At 44.0% G+C, this 13649-nt stretch overlaps 1 protein-coding gene across 1 annotated transcript in view; it reads right to left on the bottom strand.

Moving 5' to 3' along the window:
* Positions 1–9047: 9047 nt before the first annotated feature.
* The window catches only part of ephb3a (eph receptor B3a), a 36217-nt gene continuing 31615 nt past the window's right edge, over positions 9048–13649 (bottom strand). Inside the window, exon 15 of the mRNA XM_003437807.4 lies at positions 9048–10837. Within this exon, the coding sequence (XP_003437855.1) occupies positions 10726–10837 (112 nt within the window). The 3' untranslated portion in view covers positions 9048–10725. The remainder of the gene's footprint in view (positions 10838–13649) is intronic.

Below are 13649 nucleotides of genomic sequence, written 5' to 3'. Positions count from 1 at the left end.
TTTGTGGATGCTGCAGTGTGGGTGAGCTGAGGCTTTGTTGACTGAAACGGCTTGATCCCCCGTCCACATGTTTAGTGTTTATATATTTCAGTCCGAACCAAAGTGGCTGACCAAAGGCGGGCATTGCATATTTCTTAAAACCGCGCCACTTGCAATGCTAACGAGGAGTGGAATTTAACACGCGACACCTATGACGAGGGGTGGGCGGATCGATCCAAGTATCGATAGTATCGATGCATCGTTAGTATTAGTATCGGGTTCAGTACGCTGTTCCTGTTCATCAGAAAGGAGACACGTCTGCACCAACTCCTCTACTCTTATGCTAGAGGGCTGATCGATACCAACACTGGTACTAATATCGGATTGTTACTAGGGCGATAGGATCGATACTTTGTTTCTATCCTCCAAATTTCAGCATACAGCCCACTGAACCCTTAAATAAATTATTTTTTGGAAATGAAACAATATATTTCAAGCATGCATAATGAAAAATGTCTGAACCCTTTTGTGTTGACTGTCACGTCTATTTTAATTTATAGCCTACAGCACTTTCAAATCACAGAAGTTGACCCAAAATTCTTTACAGACAGGCACGTTTTTGCCCTCCAGGTCTCTAATAAGCCCCATGTTTCAAAATACATGAAAAGCTGAAAGGTGTGTTTTGTCGTATTAAGTAATTATTGTGGAAATTGCAAAGTCATCTCATAAATCATGACACACCGCTCTCCCCTACATAAGCTGCCTTTTAGTTGAAAGTATCTGCAAAACTGGACGCATATTTACTTGGTATCAGATCAATTCACCGCTGACTAAAACTGAGCGCGGTCCAGCGTCGACATAAACCCTCCAGGTCTCTACATCTGTCCCCAGGAGTGACGAGAAGATGTGTATGACTACATCCCACAAATATTTCCTCACGCTCGCTCCTTTCCTTCATCCCGCACCCCTTAGCCCTTTGTGAGAAACATCAATATCTCTGACAGATGGTAGAAGCACAGCAAGAGTGAGGGAGGGAAAAAATAACATCTTCATACAGTCTGACTATTTGTGCCGTGCGCGCATCCTCATCTTGTTTAATTTAAAGCCAAAGAATTTCCATTTCTGTTTGTATAAATGCTAAATGAAGGCCTGCTTCCTCGGTATCCCCCGCTGACTGATGTGAACCGTGGCGGCACATGAGAGCCAGCTCCATCTTAACAAATTCACTTTCCCCCTGTCACGTTAGCTCTAACGACTGACAATTAATGCTGAGGGAAGAGCATGATGCAAGGCGACACGCGTGCGCGGCAGATCGTTAGATTTTGAACGCGTCATCATGCGCTGACATGTTTTGTGTGGCTACTTGTCAGCGGCTGGTATAAAAAGTTGACTCTGACTTGTTGTTGTGAATATGCTGGAGTTTATATGGGCTGCATGATGAATAGCTGGTGTCAGGTGTTACCATGGGGATGATTACTTGAAAGCAGCCAAGGCAGTATAAGCATTTGGGATTTCTAGCCAACCCATCAACTGCTTGGCAGGCCATTTATTTCGAATATACAGGTAGTTTCAGGCGATAAGAATCAGCCTCTCTGTGTGCATGTGTGTGTGTGTTTGTGTCTCTTTGTGATATAGGCAAAAAAAAAAAAGAAGAAGAAAGAAATGGCACTGAATTTCAAACAGCCTCTTGCCATTTAATTACAAACCCGCAGTGACACCCATCACTGTCAGCATCGGCACCGCTGACCCCGGTAACGGGACGAGACAGTGTGACGTACTGGCTCGTCGCCGCTCTCTGCGCGGATTGCGAGGAAGTGTTTTTGCTCCTTGTCTCTCCTCATCTTTGTAGCGAACTGTAAAGCCGTCCACATGTAGGGGGAAGAGTCCCCGGAGCCAGTCGGCCTCTCGGCCTTCTCACTCTCGGCCTTGTTGCTAACACGCCCCACAGGCCACAACAAAAGGGGCTCTGAAAACAAGCTCTCAAAACTTTGACTGGCAGCCTGGTGATGCGATCCGCCCTGATGCTCCGCGCAGACACTTTGCAGATTCACTGAGATAGGAGTTAAGCTCGGGAACCACCGATCCCTTTTGGTCTTATTTTCTTTTCTTTGCCAATTTGGGACATCTGCTCTGAGACCACAGCACTGCACACCCCCTCTACGTTTACTCAAAAGCCTAAAGTCGGTCTCTTCCTGCTCTTCTCTATCCATAGCCCCTCTCCTCCCCTGGTGGGGGATTTGTGATTCAAACTGGGTTGAGGGACCTAAACCCCTCTATCTCATCGGCAAACATACAAATGCATAATCTGCTCTTTCTTTCCATCCATTCACATGCATGCTAATGATCTCTGCTGGCCTCTCTTTTCACACAGAGCTCACTGCTTCAGGGCTTTGAAACACACACGCCCTGGCAGTCAGATGTGGTCTTTCACATGCTGCATCAGGCTTGGTTTTGTTTGTGTTTTTGTTTTCTTTATGCTGGACAATGGAGATTTGTTACAGTGTTCCCTGTGATGTTTCATCTCATGGCAACGTGACAGCGCAGCCACGGCCTCTCAGTCAAACACACAACTGAGCTGTTAAATGTTAGATCCTTATCCATCACAGATAGCAGCTAACAATTTAGGATATACAGTTATTTGTTTTTGTGCTTAGATGGAGAAGCTTGACATCGTATGTAAGCCTGTGAGGGAGCTGGTATTCAGTTAGCCTAGCGCTGCATAAAAACCAAGCAGCAACGCCTGGAGCTAAAAAATTAAGTCCCAGAATTTTGCTGCACTTCCTCGAGTTCTTCTAAAAGTGAGTCCAATTTACAAGTTAGCAGCATTAAAAAACATGTTTACAACCCAGTACAAAAAACGGAGGGTTAAAATTGTCAACATGCTGCGTTCCTTTTGAAGTGGGAAGTCGGAAATCTTGAGTTCCAGGTCAGATTTTCTTTTAGCTAGAATGCTCTCTCAGGCTGGGACTTGGGAAGCCACACGACTTTGCTGTTCAGTTCAATTCATTTCATATAGCGCCAATTCACAACAGTCAGACAGGCTTTATATTGTAAGGTAAAGACCCTACAGTTATACAGAGAAAACCCCAGATACTACCCCTTATCAGAAAGCACTTGGCAACAGTGGGAAGGAAAAACTCCCTTTAAACAGGAAGGAACCAATCCAAGAGAGCTGCAATAATACTGGCCAGGGAGTGTTGTTAAGCGAACACAACAGTTATTGTGTTGCATTGTCAGTGGATGAATCACTTTAGCCTGCTAGTTTGTGGACTCTAAAACCAAGTGGGTTATATTACAGTGGCAATGTCCATGTTTTATATAAAGTATATCAAAAAGTCATAAAACATCTACTGATTATATTTTTATTCATGTAATGTAACAGGAACCTTTAGTTTTACGGTTAAACGCAGTTAAAGTTGGGTTATTTTTAGGTTTTAGAAACCATATGTCACCTGTAATTTAACATTTATTTTGAAAGCCTTTAAAAAATGAGAAAGCACGGTTCTGTCTTTTGCTCTCCAATTTCTAGTATGCCCGGCAGCTTCAACATCCTTTGCCCAGTATGTCCACTATCCCTCCTCTGCACGTGCACACATAATGGTAACCTTCCGGGCTTATGAAGAAATAAGTAACATAATAGGAACCTTATTTCTTTATCTTGCCAGATGGAAAAGATACTTGACTTCAACATGTATCTGCACTTAAAACAGCATGCACTCATTTTTTACTGTGCATGCAGAATATTGTGTGGCAATTGAAGTATCTAGTTTTCCTGCCAAGCTAGGGTGAATAAAGCATCACACGTAACAGACACAATCAACTTTCTGCTGGAGAGTGAATAAGCGTGAGTCTGAAAATGTTTAATACAGCGCAGCTTTAAACTGCAGCGATTTATCCCCAATCCCTCCTCATCCTTTACATTTCCTCCCCTCCTAAGTCTTCCCTCGCTCCCTTCCTCCTCCTGACCTCGTTCGCCAGCTCTGATTCCCTTCAAACTGTGGCGGCTGTGGCCCAGAGATCAGCAGCCCTGGCAGCAACAGTAGTGGAACAGGGGTGGTGATTGTGGAGGTGGCGAGAGAATGGGAGGGGGGGTTAGCAGCTCGCAGGCACTTTTCTAATGCACATGCATCCCGTCCTTCAAACCCAACAGGGTACTGACACCCGTTAATCAATGGCTGGGGCTTCAGAGGCCATTTAATGGCTCACACTGCAGAGACAGAGCCAGAGACTGGCTCAGGTGGGGAAGCCTTTCTGTGCACAAAATGCACTGTCATGCTAATCACCCGTCCCTGCAACACTGAGGGCTTTTATAGGGAAAGTGCTGGGAGGTAAAGGCGAAATTGGAAAGCATTATTTACTATCCCAGATGTGCATATGTGTGTACGTGTGAGAGTTTCTGTGTAGCTCTTTTTTAATTAAATGTGAACAAATCATTTGAGGGGAAAATTGAATATTTCTGTAATGAGATATTCTGCAGCTCCCCATATATTTTTCATTAGGTGCGAGGCTGCAGCTCAGATTACAGTTGCATTTAGCGCCAGCTGCTTTGCAGAAATGTTCAGATATAATGGGCTACTTGAAGACCAGGGTGAGGGATTATCTTTAACAAGATTACAATAATCTGGTTACAAGAAATGTTAAACGTAATCCATTAATTTGGATTAAAAGAAGACGAATGTCACATAACTTTATAGCTTTATAATGAGTTTCAGATTTCAGTGTTAAATTGTGGGCAGATTGGGAAATTCTGTTCGTTTTCTAAAGGTTCTTAATGATGAATTAGTGTCTATCAGTACGAAAAAATTTCATGCCTAGTAATACTGTTGAAATACGGAATGTGTTGCCGAGGCATTTCTTCATTTTAATCATAAAATATAACTGCAGCTATCAAACAGACCTATAAGGATTTTTCTTATTTTCTGTCATACACAGTCAAGTGAAAAAGAAAGTTCTTCACAAGACTCTATGAAGTGAAAAACTAACTACACCCCGACTGCTTTCATAGGAATTAAGATGGTAAGTAGCAGCCAGGTGCTACTGTGAACACCTCAATAAAAGCAAAAGTTGTGTGGTCTGGAGCATTCAGGTTTGTTAGCATAAGGCCACGATCTTTGCCGGAGCAGACATCCCAGCAAATTCCCAGCAAAACTCGGCGGAAATGGAAAAAACTCAGAGCTACATCTCAGACTTTACAGGCCTCAGTTAGCATGTTAAATGTTAAAGTTCGTGACAGTACAATTAGAAAAACGCTGAATTTGTACAGCTTGTTTGAAAAGGCTGCCAGGAAAAAGCCTCTTGTTTCTAAAAGAACATGGCAGCAGAGCTTAAGTTTGCAAAGTCACATCTGAACCCCCCCCCACAAGACTTCTGAAAGAATGTCTTTCAGACAGAGAAGACCAAAGTGGAGGTCTTTGTCCTGAACGTATAGCACCGTATTTAGAGAAAGCCAAACACATCATATCAGCACAATGGTCTCATACCAACTGTCATGCACAGTGGGGGAGGAGTGATGGAGTTTGTCTTGCAGCCACAGGACATGAGCACCTTGCAGCAATTGCATGCACTCCTCTGTGCTGTTGTTTTGCAGACACATGGCTGCTAACCACATGAGACTAACTCCTGTCACACAGGCCTTGTGACCAGTCCATGACTATCTGGCAAACACATGTTGCTGGGAAAAAAATATGTATTCTCCAGCTGGGTGGTAAAATCTGTCCTAGGTTTAGTTGCTAGCATACTGCTGTGGTCATAGTTTGAATGGTAGTGGCAGTCTTATCTACAAACATCCGGCTGCTCTTCGAGGTGCAGTGAAGCTGTGGAGACCATTTGCCTTCAACACATTTTTAAAACACATTAAAGGCAAACCTCCTCAATTTCTGGTCTGTGTTGGGGGTTTTTCAAGCTTTGCTACTGCTCGCCTTGTAGTTAGCAAGCATTTGCAGACAATCATGACAAATTACAGGGATATTACAGGCAGCCATGGCAAACTGCTAGCAACCAAGTCAACCAGGAGGTTTTTAGTGCAGCACCTTTTTTGCAACCAATTTCACCCACCGACAGTCAGAAACCTCAAGACATCACCGCCAGGAAGTCGGGAAATACATATTTTTCCCTAGCAACCAGTCCTTGTCCACGTCTAGTATGGGTGACGACTCTTGAGCAACGAGCGCATGACGTAACGTGAGAAACTTCAATACCAAAGTATGTGAGGCCATCTGCTCGACAGATAAAGCTTGACTGCAAGTGGGTCATGCATCAGGACAATAGTCCCAAGCACAGCAGCAAATCTGCGACAGCCCAGTCAAACTCCAGACTTTAACCTGTCTGAAATGCTGTGGTGGGAGAGAACAGTGCATGAATAAATGCAAATTCCAAAGATGTCTGACACTAAGAAAGTAATACAAAAAAAACTTCTTTTATTTGCTTGTTCTTAGGTTTTCACAGGACTGCTTAGAAAACTGCTGCTGTGAAAACTTTCCTTTACACATGGCTGCTATAATCTTAGAATAGTGGATGCTCATATTAAAAATGTCCAAATCTTGACATAATGATCTTAGCATGTGTACAAGTAATCCCTGTGAATGAAAGCTCTAATTGCACCATCCCAGACATTTTTTTCTACTTTTGGATCTGTATGATGTCAGTAAGAGCACATATCCCTTATATGGTCATATCAGAAGCCCCGCCCACCTCCAGTTCTGTTTTGTTTACTAGGAGCAGTCAATCAGAGGCAAGTCTGAAAGTCACCAATGCTCAGTGTGAGATAAGAGATATGAGATTTTGCTCTGTAAATCATGTAAAGCTCTTCATAATAGACCCCCTTGAATTTTTTATTGCAGATGGTTGCACATTAATAATATGGACATGGATTAGTCAAATCTACCACTGTGCGATATATATATATGTACATACAAACAGGATATAGCTAATCCGTTTAACTATATAATTTGAAAAAATCAAATCAAAGCCAGTTTTAGTATAATATATATATATATATATATATGTAACTTTTGGGGAGATGAAAAGTTCTTTTTTTTCTTGACTGTCATATATAATTAATGCAGCACATCCCGTGCTTCGTGTCAGTCTTACGGCAACTATCTTATCCTCTTGCACCCATTCCTTCATTTCGCTCCCTTCACACCCTTGACACTCTGCTGTACAGTATCAATTAAAATAGAGCCGTTTTACATCCAAATGGCTGCTGAAAAGACTTTGATTTCCGTTTGTGCTTGCGGTGCAGAGATGCAGAAATTCCTCCGTGCAGAGAGTGTGAAGAAACAGCCAGCAACAACTCGTTAAAAAGCCCGAGATTTGGTCTTCTTTTTTTGTCCTTTGTGTGTGTGTGTGTCTCTCCTCACAGTTTTGGCTTAGTGCTGCATGCGCTTCACCATAAAGAGGGTAGTTTTCCATTGATGAGCCGGCGCAGGCGGCTTCACCACCACCAGCAGCAGCAGCAGCAGCAGCAGCAGCAAGCAACGGCAAATCACTGCTCTGTTAAAAGGCCCTGATGCGTAGCAAACTCTCCTGCCAAGCCGCCTCGCTCCAAATCTGCCTGCTTGCAGACCCCCTGTAATTGGAGGCATTAAACTTGCTTTGGACAGGATGGCAAATGAGTGCTTTGAGCTTGGAAGAGAACTGACTGCTGCATTCAGAAGGGCTACAGCAGTAGATGCAGCTAAATCTGACAAATCGCTGCCAATCCAGCAGATCTGAGCGTGAGCGACGCGGGTGTGTTTATAGTGAGCCTGTGTGTTTGTGTGTGTGTTTTTTTTTTCATGTCTTCTGTGGGTCCTGTCTTGGCTGGTGTTCCTGTGTGATTATATACATCCAGTATAACGGCCGGGCTGGTGTTAATCTTTCAGTAATCGTTGGGATCGCTGCGTCGCCGCAGCGATTTGATGTTGAACCGCAGACGGTCGGGGTTAGTGATGAGCAGCGAGCAGCCTGCGAAATAAAAACCTGCCTGTCATCCTGCCACCGCTTCCTCGGCTCCCCCCTCCCCTCCACGGAGCACGCTCATTAAAATCTCTGTGAGGAAGCGTTTCAGCTGATGGTACAACAAATCCAGATATTTTCCTTTAGGTTTGCTGCCGTCCTGCGTCGTCTATCAGGGCCCCGCAGCAGCTCTGCTGTGATTGGAAGGGATGTGAAGGCTGGTTTATAGTGAGCAGCAGGCTGAAGCGGCCTGCAAAACTGGAAACGCTTCAAAGGTTTTAATGACAAACAGGATGCAAATTCTCACTTTTGACACCGTGTCAGATCTCAGATGTAGCGGTGAAAACCAAGACAGCGTGATTAAAAGCTAGGCCCCCTCAAATGCAGCTTCCCCCCCGACAGACTTCCTCCTCTGCAGGCCCGTGTGCAGAACACTGCTCCCCAAGGTCGGGCGTTTCTATTTCTTTGTTTTCCTTTTTTGATGTATCTATAACCCCCCCCCCCCCCCCCCACAAAGCATCTATCTACCTTATCTACCTGAGAATCTGACACACTTGATAAATGCCACGGGGCTGTGTGTTGACTGCTGTGTGCACATCCTGTGGGAGCTGCAGAGATGATTAGAGAACATGTGGAGAACACGGCAGCAGTCTTCCCTTTGGTGGCTGATCATACAGCAGCAGCCCGAGCTGTGAGTCAGAGATGGTTAAGTATGAACCCCCCGACAGTCGAGCTTCCTCTCAGTCAATAAAAACAGTAGGTGACAGCTTCACTCAACCGCGGCAGTACGCAGGGACCCGGTTTGTGTCCTGGCAGACAGATTAAAGCCAAATAACGCTGACATTTGGTGTGAAGCCAGATTAACTTTGCCTCCTTGAAGCCTCTCCAGCAGCAACAGAGACTGCAAAATCCCCAGAATAGTCCTGTGGTCTCGCTAATTGGCGAGCTGTGCGGACGGGGCTTTGATTAATCTTAAATCTTAATGAGTCCATCCAAAGCCGCTGTGATATTCCGACCGAGGAGGTAAAACACGCTCGCTTCTCGCCTAGTTTCATCCCACGGCTGGATGAGAGGAGGCCGGGAACTTCGGCCTAGTGAACCCACGGAGAAATCAAAGAGAATACCAGAGATCCATTTAATAATTTATTTGCATATGATTATCGTAAAAATACTGAAAGAGAAATGCTTATTTTTGTTCTAGTTTTTCTGGCAAATTTTTTTCTTCTTTACAATCTAATACACCTTTACTTGCACAGGAAAAAAAAAAAAAGAGTCTGCCCTAACAGACACATTTTCTTTCAGCGTGACATATAGTTTCAGATATTTAATGACCATTTAACTGTAATTTTCCTCTATTTGTCTGCTCCTCAACATTAAACAAACAAGCATATAAACGAGGGTCATAGAGAGGCCAAAGTCAGGTCAGATAGTTGTAAATGCCGAGCAGGTTGGTCTAATACAAATATAATGTTATATACAGGCAGTCGTTTTAATAGGAAACTGCGCTGAGAGTCGGCGTGCTGGAGAAAACACGTGAGGAGAGATGAACCAGCGAGCGGTCGATTTTACATCCGTGTTTGTAGGTCTGGTCGCTATTAAGGTCACCAAGCTATCATCTGGATAACGACCTTTTAGATTCACACTGACCTGCAACACCGGACCAGATTTTAATGTACAACACAGCATTACCACAGGCGCTTTTAATTTGAGGAAAAAAAACCAAAACCCAACAACAACCCAAAAAAATTAAAAGACCGTTGAACATGTCTGCTCAGAGGGTTTAAAGGTAATGTACTCTGTGTGAGCAGAACTACTGATTCCTAATTCACCCATTCATGTCTGTCTGCTTTGTTTATGTCGGAAAACAAGTGATTAAAAAAAAAAAAAAAAAAAAAAAAAAAAAAGGTAAGTCCAGGTAGGAATCACCTCTTCGCCAGATAATAAGTTAGCATTCAAAACAATGCGTCCGTGAGTCAAACAAGATTAAGAAAAAACGTGGACGTTAAAGCCCATCCAGCAAGATGCCGACAAAGCAACAGTTAAGGAGGACCGTTATTCATCCTTTTCTCGTGAAGACGTTCCCACTTTGGCATGCACATGACGTGTCCCGCACAGTGTCAGCTACGTCTCCCCTCGGACTGAGAGAGAGACGCTGTGAAGACTCGGATGCTTTGTACAGGTTTTGTAACGTCTCCCGTTACACACGGAAGACGGTTTTTAAGAGGAAGCGGATGAAAAGTGTGTCGTTTTTTTTTTTTTTCTTGTTTCCAGAAAAAAATAAGAATAATAAAATTTGCAAAATGAAAGAACATATTTGGTTGGGTTGTTTTCTTTTAAAAAGAAAAGGAATCACTGATTGGAGAGATGGTCCACAGCTGTCTTTGAGTTAGTTTTAAGCAAACGATTGCTTTATCTTGGCACTGTTGCATCATCTGCGTGAAATTGCCCGCCCTGTCCTCAGTCGGAGGGTGAAGAGAAGGAAAAGACTGATTCCCCAACCAGCAGAAAACACATGCAGACATGCAAACACAACCTGAGAGGGAGCAATAAGAAGTCTGGCTTTAGGTCAATAGTCACAAATCCACAAGTGTCAAGTAATGAACACACACACTGGAATGGAGAGTTCTCTTTAAACAGACACTGAGTCTCCAGTGGGAAAGAAATCTCCAGAATGGTCCTCTTACGCTGTGTCGCCGGAGCTTCCATCCGTTTCATACTTCTTCTTCTTTCTTTCTTTTTTTTAAATTTATTTTACATCAGCTCTTCGTCTCAAGAGTTTTTAGGTAGTTTTTAGCTAGTCCTTCCGGCTCACACCCTGATCGGGAGAGTTTGGCTCATCTGTTGCCGAATGATTTCCTGACTGTTGTCCGGACTCTTCCTGTTGTGTCCCGGCAGCGTTCCTCCCAGCCGCAGCAGGTCCCTGCCAACACAAAGCCACACAGGTCAGCGCCAAGTTCACGGCCACTTTAAACAAAAGGTGCAACTCATTATCGCGCCGCTAAGTGCTCTCGCTGAAGGTGGATAAAGGCCTAATCCATCTTGGTGTCAAGCGTAGCTAAATTCTGCAGAGTCTATACACTTAAATCTCCTGGTTATGGACAATGAAAAAATACAGCGCCAGGAGAATGAGCTCAAAATTGCTGATCCGGAGATTCATCTGCTATAAACAACATCCAACTCAAATGCCAAGCCTGAATCTATTCATCGCATTTCCAGTTTTAATAAAAGTTCAACACATTTCTCGGCTATCTTGGAAAAAGCCCCGCGAGCCTCCGAGTGTCCTTTGTTCCTCGGCCAGTGTCCTTGTTTTTAAGGCCCTCGTGGCACAAGATACTCCACAGATAGCGCCGCATCTCATATCCTCTCTCTCCCTCCGTTATCTGCCCCGACATCACTGAGCAGCCAATGGCAGGTGAGCAGCAGCGAGCGTTCCGACGCCTAGCGCGCGCACGCGCAAACACGGGAGACGCTCTCTAAATCATGCTCTGACAACATGATCCGTTCTCTCCCCTCCTCTTCCTCTTCCTCCTGCTCCTTCTCCATCTATCTCTAGCTGCTGCATACAGATGAGGCCATAAATTAATCATTGGCATGTCATCGGCACACAACAACAGCACAACATGCATACACACACACACACACACCCATTGCCTTCCTATTTGCTCATCACAGCATTGGGTGCACCCTCCCCTGATGCATTAAAAAGCTCATTAGCAACCTAATTAAACACATTCCTCTCTTTTAGCTTCTCCTCAATCTCCCTTATTACTCACACTTCATCACCTCCTGCTTTTCCACATCAGCAGCTCTGGCTGCTGTCTGTCCTATCACCTACATTCCAGCATCCAGCCAAGTATAGGGGGAATTAAACTGAGGTCAGCCATTACATTTCCACACACAATTAGCTTCGCCGAGTCCAAATCCTGGCATAAGAATCGCCCTTGGGGCTCAGTGTTAGAGTGAAACTGTGAGCCAAGGAGCTGGCATCAGACCCGGATCCTCTGCGTACAATTTCTGCCTCATGTGACTCTGAAACAGGGTGCCATCGCCGACGTCAGAGGCAGGGTCTCGAGGACGTGTGCTCGTCTCGTGACGCATCGGTTAAGATGTAGGGATCTGGTATGTCTTAAAAGAAGTACTAATCATTAAAATTCAACGGTGAAAACAAGCTCGAAATCGAGGACGGGCGCCTACGAATAAGCGAATTTTTACACGTCCACGGGAAATGTCAGGGAAAAGGAGCAGTCCGCTGTCTGCTCGCAAAGGCCTTCAGCTCAAAGAGGCATCCTCCCAAGTCCTCCAAAAGCATAAAACAAAACCGAAGCCAACAAGCATGAACCCTGTTGTGCCTTTCCTTAGGCCAGCCATAATTTTCTTTACTGTGACATCTCATTCCCACAACCCAGAGGCGAGGCGCTGCTCGTCCCTGCACCAGTCTTCATCCTGCACTTCACAGCCGTCATATGCAATACAGAGGACAATTTCGCAAAAGGTGAAAGAGAAGGAATTGCATCACTGCTTCCTTGTGTTTGCACTATTTCTGCTCTTATTGTAGAAAAACCTCAAAAGCATTTTATGCCTCGGTTATACATCAGGTGCCAAGTCTGCCACAACACAGCTGGTATTATTTCTAATTAGACTCCATGCTTCTGCATTTACTGTAAACTCTGGCTGCTGCTGCTGTGACCCGGGAATCCTCAAAACGGACACGAGCTGAATTACAAATTTGCAGACCCAAACACTCGTTTAGAACTTCCTGTGCATGGAAACCCACTGATATTTTATTTATTTTTTCTGCAGCAGCTATCAAGAAAAGTAAATTCAGCGAGTTTCTCTGAAGAGTTGCTAAATCTCGCGGCAAACTTGCCAAGGTGGTGACAGTGAAGCGCTTTGCTCTTTCCATAAAGGACTGAGACGCAACACTTTTCTAAAAGCAACACTCTCCATCCACTTTGCAACTTCTCTTCATCTACTTTAACATTAACTTCAACTTCAACATTGATCTTTAGCTAGAAAAAGAGAAAACTCCGTCTCAAAGTGCTTGCTGGGTGGTGGGAAAGTGTCTGAAACCCACAGCTTTCCAGCAAGGTAATCAAAGTCTGTGATTATAACAGATCTATGAATCTCTGGTTGGAAGAGAAAATTTAACCGAACTTACTTGTCTTCCTCTAACTGACAGAAACACCATACTGAAATCAGCCCGACTCTGACACGTCACACGGACATCTACTTTAAATTTATCCTGCATGTACAGTTAGATTTGAAGAGCAAACTTTCAGATTTAATTCAAGGGTTTTTACTAAATATTTGAATGAACGGTTCAGGAATTGCAGCCATTTTTATACATAGCCCCACATTTTTAATTGGACGTTTGACTGGCAATCAGTTTTAATAGGCGGGTGAGACCGATTCCCTCCTTGTTATTTCATGGTAAATGAAGAAAACATAATAAACAAAGTTCATTAAGTGTGTGGAGAAGAGGGAAGAGAGGGAAGCCATCAGTTCACTGAAAAACAATCTGGTACTTTCTTAAAAAGAAAAGAAGAGACTGGTCAGCTCAGCAAGACCAAAAGTGAACTAAAGTGGATGATCGCAGAGTTATTTACATGGTTAACAGAAACATCTTCAAAACATCTAAACAAATCAAAAACTAGCTATTTCAATCACTATAGAGGATTTACAAAGTGCAAACCACTGGTTACACTCAAGAAACAAGAAGGCCAGATTACACT

The sequence above is a fragment of the Oreochromis niloticus genome, linkage group LG18, assembly GCF_001858045.2.
Source record: "Oreochromis niloticus isolate F11D_XX linkage group LG18, O_niloticus_UMD_NMBU, whole genome shotgun sequence".
Classification (NCBI taxonomy): Eukaryota; Metazoa; Chordata; class Actinopteri; order Cichliformes; family Cichlidae; genus Oreochromis; species Oreochromis niloticus.
This window is presented reverse-complemented; position numbering and strand designations above follow the sequence as displayed.